Consider the following 14266-nt stretch of genomic DNA (forward strand, 5'->3'; position numbering starts at 1 on the left):
GATAAAGAATATATTTCAATTAGTATTCTTTTATTGTATTGTATAAGTTTAAATTGTATTTCTCTGCTCATAACTGTCTGCTCATAAAAAAAACTTATATCGTTTAATGTTATGCACATTCCAAAGCCCCGCTAGCTGCTTGTTAGCATCTAGCTATGAATTACTCACCTGTCACATTTGACAACACAACCAGACAGGAGATGTGATGACTCGAAGCATTCTGAAACCGAGCGCAATCCCCGACCTGAGTGAGACAATCGGCTGTGTTCTTTTATTTTATTATTTTTTTTTATCTCTCCGGTGAGAACCGGCGTTTATTGTTGTGACAGACGAGAATTTATTACCGAGCTTACTGGCAACCGCGGCAACCTTACGAGGAGACAAAGCCATCATGAAATTCACTGTGGAGGAAAAAGCGGCGAGTGGAAGTTGGCTGATTCATAGCTTCAACGTCCGTATTCCAATTCCGAAAAACTATTTCGCGTTATTTGCGATGACAAAAAAAAAAAACATACAAATTTGCCACTTGCGTAATTTTATCCAAGCAGCCATTTTGTTCCATATTTCAGTTTAGCTAATATATTCAACCGTAGCTCCCGTCCATTTTGTTTTGGTTTTTTTTCATACATAACCTCATAACAAACGTTTACGTTTAATCTGCCGTGATCAACAGGAAACCTTGAAGTCCTATTGTTTGAAATATTTAGAATCATTTTCATTTCATATCATTTTCACAGAAAGCCCCTTCATGGGCGCCATGTTAATATTATCGCTTCAAGCCTTCGGAAAAAGTGCAGATCTGTATAAAAAAAAAAGCATTTCAAATTAATAGATCCATTTTTTAAAAGGCCGAGTAGTGCTCGATAGAAGTCATAAAAGATAAGCGAATCCGGGCTTTGGTTAATATAAATCTCACGCGGAGCTTCTCAGCTTGCGTTGTCATGGCGACATGGCCCGCCAAATTAAAAAAAAAAAAGTGAAGCAGATTTGTGAGTCTGACTTTGAATCTCTCCTCTTTGTGTTTGCTCACAAAAAAATGAAATGATTATGAAATGACTCTTCCTTGGTGCCCTTAAATGACATGTGAGCATTGCTTTCCCTTTCTAAAATAGATCAAATATTAGTGCCGTACTGAGGAGATGAGTAGTGTTGTATTTTCTTTATTTTTCTAGTGCCATTTAAAAAAAACAAACTAGGTGTATAAGGCACACCGAAAAGCCTTCATTTTCTACCAAAAATAACCGTGCGCCTTATATGCAGGTGTGCCTTATATATTAAGTAATATTGAGCCACAACAGGTCTCGCAACTACTGTCAGCAGCCACCGCCTCATATATGGAAAAGGTATATTTGGAAAACGGTTTTCATTCATTGAAGAAGGTGAGCCTTATACTCCGATGCACCTTATATACGGAAAAAGTTCACAAATGCACCATTCAATGGGGGTGCGCCTTCTACTCCGGTGCACCTTATATATGGAAAAAGTATATTTGGAAAGCCTTTAAATCATTGATGGTGCACCTTATAGTCCGGTGCGCCTTCTACATGGAAAGTTTGAGAATACACCATTTATTGAGGGTGCACCTTATACTACGGTGCACCTTATATATGGTAAAAGTATATTTGGAAAACCTTTTCATTCATTGAAGGTGCACCTTATTAGTCCAGTGTGCCTTAAATATGGAAAAAGTTTAAAATACACCATTCATTGGTGGTGCGCCTTATACTCTGGTGCACCTTATATATGGAAAATTTTGAAAATACACCATTCAATGGGGGTGCACCTTAAAAATGGAAAAAGTATATTTGAAAACCTTTTCATTCATTGATGGTACGCCTTATAGTCCAGTGTGCCTTAAATATGGAAAAAAGTTTGAAAATACACCATTCAATGGGGGTGCGCCTTGTCCTCCGGTGCACCTTATATATGGAAATAGTATATTTAGAAAACTTTTCATTCATTGAAGGTGCACCTTATAATCTGTTGCACCTTATATATGGAACATTTTGAAAATACACCATTCATTAGGGGTGCGCCTTATACTCCGGTGCGCTTCTTTTCCTTGTTTACAAAGTGACCACCGGCATGCGTGTGCGTGCACAGCCTTCGCCGAGTGACCTTGTTTAATTCACCGCTCGGTATTCGCACGCCGCCGCCGGCTTGCGCCCGTGCTAACAAGCGAGCTAGCTCACCTTGACAGCCGTGGAGGACATGTTTTTTTTTTTATGTCTTTTTTTTTTGCCTTGTTTGTTTTGGTCAAGTGTACACACCGCTTAGGAAGTGCATGATGATGACCCACAATATAATTTTTCATGTCACGCACTCACTTTTGTTGTTAATTTACCCCCAAAAAGAGTGATCGAGACACTCTGGGAGGAACGTAGCTGTGCCAATTTGAAACCCGGGCTAATTAAATCGCATCGGTGGCACGTTTGCGGCGAAAGCATTTTGAGGAGCTTCCCTTTATGGGATCAGCCAATCCCGCCGGCCGCTTCTCACGCCGATGAACCCGCTCGACCAATCAAATGGCTCATTCCGAGCCTTGGCAACAACCTCCGCGGCAAAGCAGAAACGGCAGCGTGATGTGGAGAGAGAAAGAGAGAGAGATAGCGAGCGAGGGGAGGGGGGTTTTAGCACGCGGGGGTGCGCTTTGCATTTGCGTGGTGTGTACCAAATGGGGGCTGGGCTAGCTTGTATTCCGCTTTGGCGTGCGATTGGTCGCACAGTGAACATAACGCTGTACTTTCTGTCACAGGGGTGGCGGATTGCTTAATGACCTGGTGAAGTGTAATAGCTATTATTATGTACCAAAAAAAGGTGTACAAGTCATCCTGTACACCACAAATTGTCATCTTGAAGTACCGCGAGAACTTTTCTCCACTGAGTATTACCAAACGACCAGAATCGTATCTCTATCATTTGGCGTTCGGACTTTTTTTTCCATTCACGTCTTGGTTTGGGTGGCTGGTGACTTTGCGGCGGTTTCCGGGGCAACCCCAGAGACACCGTGTACCTTGCATGTCATTTACTGCTAGCAAAACAACATTGTTTATTTATAAGTACTGTGCGAGCGAAAAAATACAAATTTCGCAAATTGGTGGAAATGAATACATGAATGATGGATGTGTTACGGGGGCGAGCAAAGAGGCCATGTTGCCTCGGTATTATCTATATGAGAAGCTATACTTCAAGAAATTCAGATTTAATTATTATTTTAAAAGTTATTACAGTAAAGTCTCGTTATATCGATATCGGATATATCGATAGTCCCGGTTATATCGATACTATTTCTATGCACGCACGGAGAAAATTACATGCAAACAGGGTCGGATATATCGATAGTCCCGGTTATATCGATATTTTTTCGGACTCCCTTGAATATCGATATAACGAGACTTTACTGTATTTGTAAAAATTATATACATATATATATATAATACAAATTTCTTTCAAAACTCTCGAGGAGGAGGTGAGTGAGTAGCTGCAGCCATATATTTTTTAATAATAGTTTTAAAAAATTATTAAATCATAATTTAATCTAAGTTTCTTCAAGAATAAAATAGAAAATTAACTACATTTAAAAAATAGTTTAAAAATATATTATTTAAATAATTTTTAGAATATTTTTGAAATCATAATTTAATCTAAATTTAATTTAAATTGAATTTAAACTAAGTGTCTTCAAGAATTCTTTCGAAAATATTTTTAATTTAAAAATAATTAACTACATTTAAAAAATAGTGTAAAAATATATTATTTAAATAATTTTTAGAATATTTTTGAAATCATAATTTAATCTAAATTTAATTAAAATTGAATTTAAACTAAGTGTCTTCAAGAATTCTTTAAGAAATATTTTTAATTTAAAAAGAATTAACTACATTTAAAAAATAGTATATAATAATAGTTGAATCATAATTTCATGAAGAAATGAAGTTTCTTCAAGAAATAAAAAAATAATTGTAATTAGAAAAAATTTACATTAAAAAATAGTATTAATAAATATACATCTATATATATTTTTATAATAATTTAATCAGAATTTCATGACGAAACTAAGTTTCATCATGAAATGTAAACAATTGATTTTTTTTAAATAAATTACATTTAAAAAATAGTATTAAAAATATCCATGTATAATTTTTTTTATAATTTAATACTATTTTTAAATAATAATTGAATCATAATTTCATGAAGAAATGACATTTCTTCATGAAATAAAAGAATATTGAATACTTTTTTTAAATATATATATATATATATATATAATTTTATATTTTAAAAATTCTAATTTAATGACTGCATTTCTCTAACAAATTAAAGAATATATATTTTACATTTAAAAAATAAATATTTAAAAATACACATACACACACATATTTTTTTTAAATAATAATGTTATTTTATTTTTATTGTATACAGTATATATACACTTTTTTAAATAATCATTTCATAGTTTTAAATAATCAAAAATATTGAAACAACTAATTATTGCTCCTTTTTTTAAAAATAGCTTAATCTTTCCCTGCCCCGCACAGTCGTGGAATTCAGACTTCATGTCTTCCCACAACGTTGTGTTGACTTCATGTCACAACACCCGCCCCCCACCACCACCACCACCACCACTGCCCCCCCAACCAATCTTCATTACTGTGGCCTCATCCGGAGAACAGTTGTCAGCCCTGATGGGGGTCTGCCATCATCAGTGGCCCACATCGTGGCGAGGCGGGAGGGAGGGAGGGAGGGTAGAAGAGGGGTTGATGGAGCGGCGGCGGCGGCAGTGGGAGGTATGATGTGTCTGTATGTGTTTATACGTGTGTGTGCGTGCATAACAGCAATGAGTCACCCAATGTGGGGGCTGCGTTGCATCTGCGCCCCGGCACGACAAAATGTGCATCGCTGCACTCCTGTTTCGAGGCTGCGAGCGGCTTCCATATGGTTGCTTTGCACTCGCACATGAATGAAATGCTCGTGTGAGCATGCCCTGATTATTCCTCCATTGTGCACATTGTTGTTGTTGTTGTTGTTTTTTTGCAGGATGAACTTAGCCAATTTGAGGGTTGGTTGGCATTGTGATGGTGTTGTAAGGCATTGAAATAGCCATTTGAGAATTGTCTCCAAACTGGGCATTTGGGTATCATCGCTCATGCTCACTTTTCAAGTGGAGACATGATTAGCGTCGATGCTAGTGAGACTGCAGCAGCGGTGGCGGAGACACAGAAGGTGGGGTAGATGGAGGCAAAGCGCCACCATTTGGTTAGCATGGGAATAAAACCTGAGGCGCACTCCTTCGGAATAGATTTTGCGGGGGTGTTTTTACGTTAAGGGCATTATTAAGGGAAGGGCAAACGGCGCTGTAGCATCCAGATTCTGGGGATATGTTAAAAAAAAATACATTCAAAATAGCCTGCGTCGTCATGGCGACATCTATGTTTGCTCACAAAAAATGGTGACTTTATAAAAGCATTGTTCCTGGTGCCCTTAAATGAAGTACTAGTGCCGTACTGAGGAGCTGAGACATGTTTTATTTCATTTATTTTTTGGATTGTATTTCATTACCGTATTTTCCGGTGTATAAAGCGCACCCAAAATCCCTGATTTTCTTCCAAAAATGACCCTACGCCTGATACGCTGGTGCGCCTTGTATGTATGAGAAGTAATATTGAGCCACAACAGGTTTCCCAACTACTGTCAGCAGCCACCTCCCCCCACCCCCATGTAGAAGAAGTAGTGCGTAACAGTCTCTATTGTAGCTCCTTATAATGTGGTGCGCCTTAAATTAGGAAAATTGTATATATTTATATATTATATTTGGAAAACGTTTTTTTTTTTCATTCATTGAAGGTGTGCTTTATACTCCAGTGCACCTTCTATATGGAAAAAAAGTTATTAGTATAAGTTTCAAAATATATTGGAGGTGCGCCTCATACGCCGGTGCGCCTTACATATGCAAAAAGTATATTTAGAAAATTATATATTAGAATGAACTTTTCCTTCATTGACTGCGCCTTATAGTACGGTGTGCCTTATATATGTAAAAGGTTTGAAAATACAACATTCATTGGAGGTGCGCCTTATATATTCAAAAAGCATATTTGGAAAACTTTTATATATTATATATTATAAAGAACTTTTCATTCATTGAAGGTGGGCCTTATACTCCAGTGCGCCTTGTATGTGTAAAAATTTGAAAATGCGGCATTCATTGGTGGTGCGCCTTATACTGCGGTGCGCCTTATATATGCAAAAAGTATATTTGGAAAAATTTTATATATTATAATGAACTTTTCATTCATTGAAAGTGGGCCTTATACTCCGGTGCACCTTATATGAAAAATGTTTGAAAATGCACCATTCATTGGGGGTGCGCCTTATACACCTGAAAATACAATATTTTGCTTTTGATTCGTTGTACCTGTCTTCTTGAATCACATCATGATTGACATTGAAAGCACATATCTTGCAGTTGCATTCCTATTTTACGCACTATTTGCATAAAATAACCAACCGCGTTCCTATCACAAGGGTCATTTTAGCGTCACAGGTTAGCCACGGCTAATAGTTGAGAAAATGCTACACGCTTATACTTTGTCCATCTCTGTTATTTGCGGCGATCCTGACAATCACGACAACCTTGGGGGAATTCACAAGTTTGTCGGGGATAAAAAGGTTAGCGGGATGGAGTGGGCAGTGTTCTGCTGGGTAGCCTTTATGGGCAGATCACTCACTCTGATACTAAGTCGTAAAAAGAGATTCACACGCACGCCATTGGCTGCACAATGACCTTCCCTCAATGGAAGCTTTATTCAATTTGCTAAGCCACGCAAAAATAAAGGAACTGATCAACAAAAAGATAGGGGGTTATTAATTCTTGTAATCGATTAATTAATTCTAGTGATTGATGGAAAATGTCAAAAGCTTAGGCCACAATAAGATCGGATCTGGAAAAATAGGACCTGTCGTCATCGAGTTAAAATAGGTCTATGATTGGACAATTGGCCAATAGTGTACATTAAGATGTCGCAACTCTTCTCGGCTCCTCAGTACGGCACTAATATCAATCCTTCTACACAGAGGATAAAGAATGTATGTCCTCAAGTACACATTTTTGCACATGGTCAGGCAGTGAATGAGTTAAAGTAGGCGTATGATTGGAAAATTGGCCAACGGGAGTGTTCATTAAGATGTCGCAACTCTTCTCGGCTTTTCAGTACGACACTATTAATCCTTCTATACAGAGGATAAAGAATATATGTCAAAGAATACACATTTTTGCACATGGTCAGGCAGTGAATGAGTTAAAGTAGGCGTATGATTGGAAAATTGGCCAACGGGAGTGTTCATTAAGATGTCGCAACTCTTCTCGGCTCCTCAGTACGGCACTAATATTGGTCCTTTTACACAGGGGATTAAGAATGTATGTCAATGAGTGGACATTGTAGACGTATAATTGGAAATTTGGCCAAATATAGTATTCATTAAGAACTCTTTTTAGCTCTTCAGTACGACAGTAATGTTAGTCCTTCTACACAGAGGATAAAGAATGTATGTCAATTAGTTCACATTTTTGCACATCGTCAAAAGTGAATGAGTTAATTGCGGCTCAATCGAGTCACATGATGAGTCATTCGACCGTTCAAATAATAAAAATAAAAAAAACACAAGTCCAATTAATGGCTTTGTTGATTATCTTTACTTTATTATCCCACCATATTTGTTTTAACCCCCCTGCCTCACACGTGATACAATAAACATAAGGAAACTTCGATCAATGTCACCTCGATTAGTGTGATGCGACACCATTAAAAAGGGGAGGAGCAAAAAACATTACAATCAAGGTAACGCTATTCTTAATCTAAATATGACGTCACAAGAATAAGCAACAACAAGTTTCGGACAGATACACAGGTAGCATATTAATATTAAAATGGACGTCACATGGAAAATGTGCAGCGAAAAGGTTATACAGAAAAAAATAATAATTTAGAAGTCGCCCACGTCTGATCTCTTATCCCTAAACTTGCTTCTGGCTTTGGTCCGAGCTTTGAAGGCGGCCGAGTTGTGAAGATGCTGTAAAGAAGAAAAAAAAAATGGACGCCATCTTCGAACGTTCTAAGATGGATGAAAACGGGGCGACTTATGACTCACCCTTTCAAAGCGGGAGATTTTCATGGCCTTTATCGTAGCAGGGTCGACCAACGCCGGCGGACCCAGTTGGAACACGTCTCGGATTAATTCGTTAGCCTGACGACGGATTGATGGTTAGCGATGGAAATGATTGACATCCCGGGCGGAGTTGAGTGAACACACCTGCAAGTGGTAGTTCATCCCCGATCCGACAAACTCCCTGAAGGCATCGTACATCCTCTTTCTAAGCCAGCTGTCGATGGTCATGCGTTCTGTCCCGAAGCGAATACTTTCAGGCTGGAAGTCACCTTCCTGCGATTGAAAAAAAAAAAAACAACAACTTTCAACTCAAGATGGCCGCCTCATGCGAGAAAAATCCGGCGTTACGCTCACCTCGACGGCCTTGAGGACGTCTCTGAAAACGGAGCGCTGCTTCTTTTTGTCCGTCTTGGCCCGATGCTTGTTACAATCCGTGGCCAACGCCGTCAGTTTGTCGCAAAGCTCGTCCCAGCCGTCAAACTCGAAGTCCTGGAGGAATCAAATCCACCTTTAACTCATTCACTGCCATTCGTGAACTGAAAATATAACGTAGAATTTTTTTTTTTTTTTTTTTTTTTGACATGCTTGGGTGCCGATAAAGCGCTGGTCAGACCTCTGGTAATGTTTTTTTTTCCCTTTCATGAGGGGCCAGAATTTCCCTTTTGTCCACGTTAGCGCTTTGTTCCAGCTTCAACTGCTATGAAAGCGCTATATAAACTATTATGTATTGTAATTTGTACATCTGCCCTCATTTCAAGCTCAGATAACTCCAGACCCATATAACTTAGGAATTAACTCTTTTTTTTTCTGATGAAAGCAGAGAGTCATTCCCTGCCATTCACGAATTTATTCGGGAATTGAAAATGTAATGTAGAGCGCCTGATTTTTTTTCAGGTTTTTGTTTTTTCTTGTTTCAGTGCTGATAAAGCGCTGGCCATTGCCTCTGGCAATGTTTGTTTCCTTTTAACAAGGGGGCAGCATTTTTCCGTTTTAGTGCTTTGTTCCAGCTTCAGCCGTTGGTAAAGCACTGTAAAAACCAATATGTATGTATTACATTGTATTTTGGATAGCCGCCCCCATTTCAAGCGCAGATAACTCCAGACCCATATAACTTAGGAATTATATCTTTTTTTTTTCGATAAAAGAAGAGAAACTGCGGTTTCTTACGCTCAATGTAATGTTTATGTAGTCCTAAAACTCAATTATTTTGAGGGTCCTGCAATTTGGGTGAAAATGACAAAAACCCTGGCACTGGAGTGGACACATTTTTTTCACATGTCTGGCAGTGACTGATGAATTTTAAAAAATGGGGGGATTGCTGATTATATTTATCACAATTAATCTTAGTCAAGTTGAATTATTAATAAAAACACATTTGGGGAATTTTGTTTCCATCCCATAGTGTCTTTTTCTCCTCCACTGCTCTGCCCTCTATGCTAGCGCGAATTGGAAAAATGTTAATGGCAGGCAATTAGCTTCAAAAATTAGCAGTATTAGCAACAATTTCTTAAAGCGATTTTCACAGGAAAAGTGTGGCTAAATTCGGCAGCCGCACCATCATAATTTCCCACATTTTTGCACGTTGTCAGGCAGTGAATGAGTTAATTTGATCAATTTCCCCCACGCAACTTTGAAAAACCTCAAATCACTCACAGGATCCAGATCTCTGGCCAACTCAAAAAGCAGCGCGATGGTCTCCCCCGCTGCGATTCTCATGTTGACGTCATCGCTTTCCAGCAATCTCGGAAGCTTGGGTAGATGTCTGGAAAAACAAAGAAGAAGAAAATGGAGACCAGTTCTCAATGTGTTCCGTCTTAAATGGACGAATGTTCTCATGGCGTTACTTGTGCAAGATGTCTCGGACTTGACTTCCGGTGCAGATGGTTAGCAGAAGGGCCCAAGATAGAAGAGCGTTGGTGTGAAGCTGACTGGTCGCCGCGCTGATGGAAGCGCATGAACCGTCCGCCCTGGAATAGGAACGGCTGAAGAGGTTCTCGAAACATTCCATGGTGGCTCGTACATCCTGCAGGAAACCCAAGCAGTGGAGGTCATTCAAAAAGAAAAACAAAAGCGACTATTCGGGAAAAAAAATCAACTCACCAAAACATCATCTTCCGCAACGAAAGTACAGAGGCCCAAACTCGTCGCCACCTAAAACGACAACTTTTTATAATAATAATAATACATTTCATTTATAAGCACCTTTCAAAACTCTCAAGGTCACTTTACAGTCACAGGATACAGTCGCTAATAGATAGCTACCTAGCCAGCAAGATAGCTATAGCTAAACGATAGTTAGCTAGATAGCTAGCGAGCCAGCTAATAGATAGTTATGTAGATAGCTAGCTAATAGATACAGTAATAATTCATTTCATTTATAAGCACCTTTCAAAACTCTCAAGGTCACTTTAGTCACAGGAAACAGTCGCTAATAGATAGCTACCTAGCCAGCTAGATAGCTAAATGATAGCTAGCTAGCGAGAGAGCCAGATAGACAGCTAATAGATAGCTAGGTAGCGAGCTAGCTAATAGATACAGCAATAACAATACATTTCATTTATAAGCATCTTTCAAAACTCTCATGATCACTTTACAGTAATATGATACAGTCGCTAATAGCTACCTAGCCAGCTAGTTAGCTAGCAAGACAGCTAATAGATAGTTCTGAGCATCTTTTCAAAAGCGACTAAATATGAACAACTCACCGCCTGTCTTCCTTGCACGTTAGCCGATCCGTCAGCCAGGATGTTCTTAAAAACCGGCTTCAGGGTCTTAAACACTTCCTCGCTCTCGATACCGGAACCCAGCTGGATGCATAGCAGACACGCTAACGACGCCGCGGCCCGTTGCTCTTCGCCTTTACCTAAAAAAAGTCAACGCATTTAATTCAGCTCAGAGTGTGTACAACTACGTTTCTGCACCAACTGACCTTTCTTCAGACTGCGTTCAATGCTATCAGTGATGGTCATCCTTCGCTCGGAAATGAACTCATACAAGATCCGCGTGGCCATTGCCGTCTTGAGCCCGTCCAGCGCCCCCTGTCTGGTCTTCGCACTGGCGGAAAAAAACAAAACATCAACTTTTCATTCCAAGAATCCAACGCCGCCGTATAGAAAAGACCTCTTGTCCACTGTGCTATCAATGAACCCCTTGAGCTTGTACTGGAAATCCTCTTGGGCTGCATCCTCACTGGCCTCGCCACCTAAACAAGAAAATAAACCACCCTTAAAACTTGAGGACTTAAGACAGCGCCATGAGGGACGACCACCTTCATCCGCTACACTGGTGATGTCACTGAAGCTGCTGCAATGACTGAGCGTCTCAACCGAGGCGTCCTCGTCGCTGAAAGGCTGCACGTTTCCATGCTGTGCCCCTAAAGAAAAGGGAGAGAAAAGTTAACTACAATATGTACACGAGATAAGCTACTACTCTTATGTAATATTGGTACCGGCAGTGCCCCCGTTATCTAATCTGTTCCCGTATTTTGCACATTTCGACATGTCAGGTCGTTTCGGGTTGACATTTAGAGGATGTGTAAACACAAGGTAATAAGGACGTTGGTCAATAATAAAAGTGTTTGTTTGTTGAACCACCCAAGTAACAAAAATGCTTTTTAAAGAGGTGCAACAAGCATAGCACAGTCAGCTGGGTTCAACGTTCACAGAAGCTAAACGAGCGCATGTGTTGACGTGGCCTGAACAGCTGATGTATGTTGGGAAGGAGCCAACACCGCCTTAAACACGCCCAAAAACAACCAGCGAACAATGTCTGCATTAAGATACGAATCGGCAACAGGGTGTAGCAGTCACACGCCACAAAAATAATCCAAAGTGTGTAAAGTAAACCAAATTCAAAATGTTTTTAACGGGATCATGTTAGCTAATGCAAGGTAACTAACGCTTTGCTAACGGGTGGTAACGAAGGCTAAATACGAGAAATTTAACATTCCTCAAAGTTGAACGGCTTCCAGTGTGCGTATATAAATGCCCCCGAGATTTAAGCATGTTATAATCATAAAAACAAAATCGATACATTTCGTCGTGCATTCGCACGTTTTAGCCGCTTTGTGTTAGCTGCTAAGCTAGCAACAAAACAGTTTGACGAATACGACGCCATGTTTGTAGTCCACGCCCGAGACACGTTCGATGCTCTTCAACGGCCGTCTCGCCTCAAAGAACTACAAATTCCATATCAATGCGCGAGGCCAAACAAGGCCCAATCTCCTCACTCACCCCTGCCACTCTTCTTCTTGGCCTTTCGCATTTTCTTTTGCCTCAAAAATCTGCAGAGATTGATCCAAAATCAGCCAATACACGACCAGCTTTTATTATGTTGTCTCTCAAAATGAAAATATCCCCGCGGCAATGTCAAAAAACAGGAATTGAAAGCGATCTGGGAGGTACACTGTTGTCCGAGACGATACATTTTCCCTCATACACAGCAATGTTGAGCCGATCACGCAACAGCGCTACTTTTTACCGGCAAAGCCGACCAATCGGAAAGCACGGACGCAGTCGCGTGTCCACACGCGTGACGTGATCGTGCGTTCGGTCACGTTTTTAACTGCAGTCGTGTTTGTATGCTTTCACAGTTTGCATTGAACTCTACGGAATGTAACTTTATTGTGTTGGAGGCAGTGTAGTGAATGCATGCAAAAATGCATGAAAGAAACAACACATTGCAATGTTTATTCTAATACACTTGGAGTCAAAGCACGGAAGTCGTGTTTTAGTTTTAGATCAATGTTGTGCTTTTATAATTATCGACTCGAAAACACGTGCATTCTCCACAGTCTGATGTCATTTGGTGCAATCGTGACTTAATACGCTATTGGCAAACCAGCACCCTCGAGTGCACATTCTGATCGCTTGTGAATCGTTTCAAGAGTAAAAGGTGATTAGTGTGTGAGATAAATATGTTTTCGATTGTTTTGAAGGGAACGCCTTTTTAAATCCGTGTTTGCTTACTTCCGGGTTAGTTCGGCTTCCGTAGCCTCTAACAGCTGTTTGTCAGACGACAGTACGCTTTAAATTTATTTTAAATACTTGTGTGTAAAATAAAAACAAGTGTATCTATATTTTACAGTTGATATTCAAAAGTAAAAAGCGATTTGATTCGAACACGAGTAAAAAAAAATCATTTGTGCTATTTTTATTTACCCGGAAGTACATACATTGCGTATTAATAACAAAATACCCCGTAAAACAACGTTTGTGTTATACAGCAATATTTCCAAGGGGATTATACAATTTTCAAATGAACTGCTTGATTATCCAGTCCCGGAGGTTGGCAACCTCATATAACCCGGATGAGGCCTCTCCAAATTCTTCTTTGGAACACTAGAGGGCGCCATTTTGCTTGAAATTTAAACGGGTTCGCCACCATAACACTAAATACAGCCAAATAAGTGCAATTCCCACAGATATATTTTCTGTGATGCATAATTTAATTTCACGGCGCTCAACTAGTTAAAAAACAGGCACGTGCAATGTAACCATGACAGCTTTTCAAACGTCGTATTTCAGCTATACAAGTGCATGTTGTTTATTTGGAGTTTTCTCCGAAGGACGGGAATGTCAAGAAGTAGTGAGTGAATAATCACCTGCCAGGGAAAAAGCCTCAGTACAGAGAAGCCCAGTGTGATTGCCGCTCGCCATGCCGAGCACGTTAAAGCCCCCCCGATCAACTTGTTGCCACAAGAATACAAATTACAGCGCCGAGGTTGCGAATAGAGACCTTAGCGAGAGGCTGATGGCGGACCATCGAAAAGGCGTGAATATTCATCGCCCTGTTTTTTTAATAATGCATGAATGCATACATGTCAGGGAATGAATCTCAAAGGCCTGAAGGCCCGACTGAAACTTGATGTTTTGCATGAACGTGACTCACTTGTTCTATTTTATAATGATGAGCAATCATTGAAGACATCTACACGCATTTATGTCACTGTTTCGATGGCGAACAGTACACGTAAGAGTAATTGGACGAAATGAACGTTGCAGAAAGGAGTTTTTTTTCTTTGCTTTGTGTGCTTTGAATGCCAACGATTATCCATAACTGAAACAAAAATGGCCCCCGGCCCCATTTCCCCTTTCATTTC

The 14266-nt window shown here is 39.7% G+C and overlaps 1 protein-coding gene across 1 annotated transcript; it reads right to left on the reverse strand.

Moving 5' to 3' along the window:
• Positions 1-7670: 7670 nt before the first annotated feature.
• ifrd1 (interferon-related developmental regulator 1) lies at positions 7671-12614 on the reverse strand. The gene is made up of 12 exons (XM_088989207.1): positions 12399-12614; positions 11435-11539; positions 11287-11368; positions 11096-11220; positions 10872-11029; positions 10267-10317; positions 10011-10189; positions 9820-9928; positions 8521-8655; positions 8311-8439; positions 8149-8244; positions 7671-8070 (listed from the first exon to the last, which is right to left on the reverse strand). The coding sequence occupies exons 1-12, from the start codon at positions 12427-12429 to the stop codon at positions 7984-7986; spliced, it is 1287 nt and encodes a 428-aa protein (XP_088845333.1). The 5' UTR covers positions 12430-12614; the 3' UTR covers positions 7671-7983.
• Between the last annotated feature and the right edge of the window lie 1652 nt (positions 12615-14266).

The sequence above is a fragment of the Hippocampus bargibanti genome, linkage group LG22 (genome assembly GCF_051943395.1).
Source record: "Hippocampus bargibanti isolate YZ-2025 linkage group LG22, ASM5194339v1, whole genome shotgun sequence".
NCBI classification, from domain to species: domain Eukaryota; kingdom Metazoa; phylum Chordata; class Actinopteri; order Syngnathiformes; family Syngnathidae; genus Hippocampus; species Hippocampus bargibanti.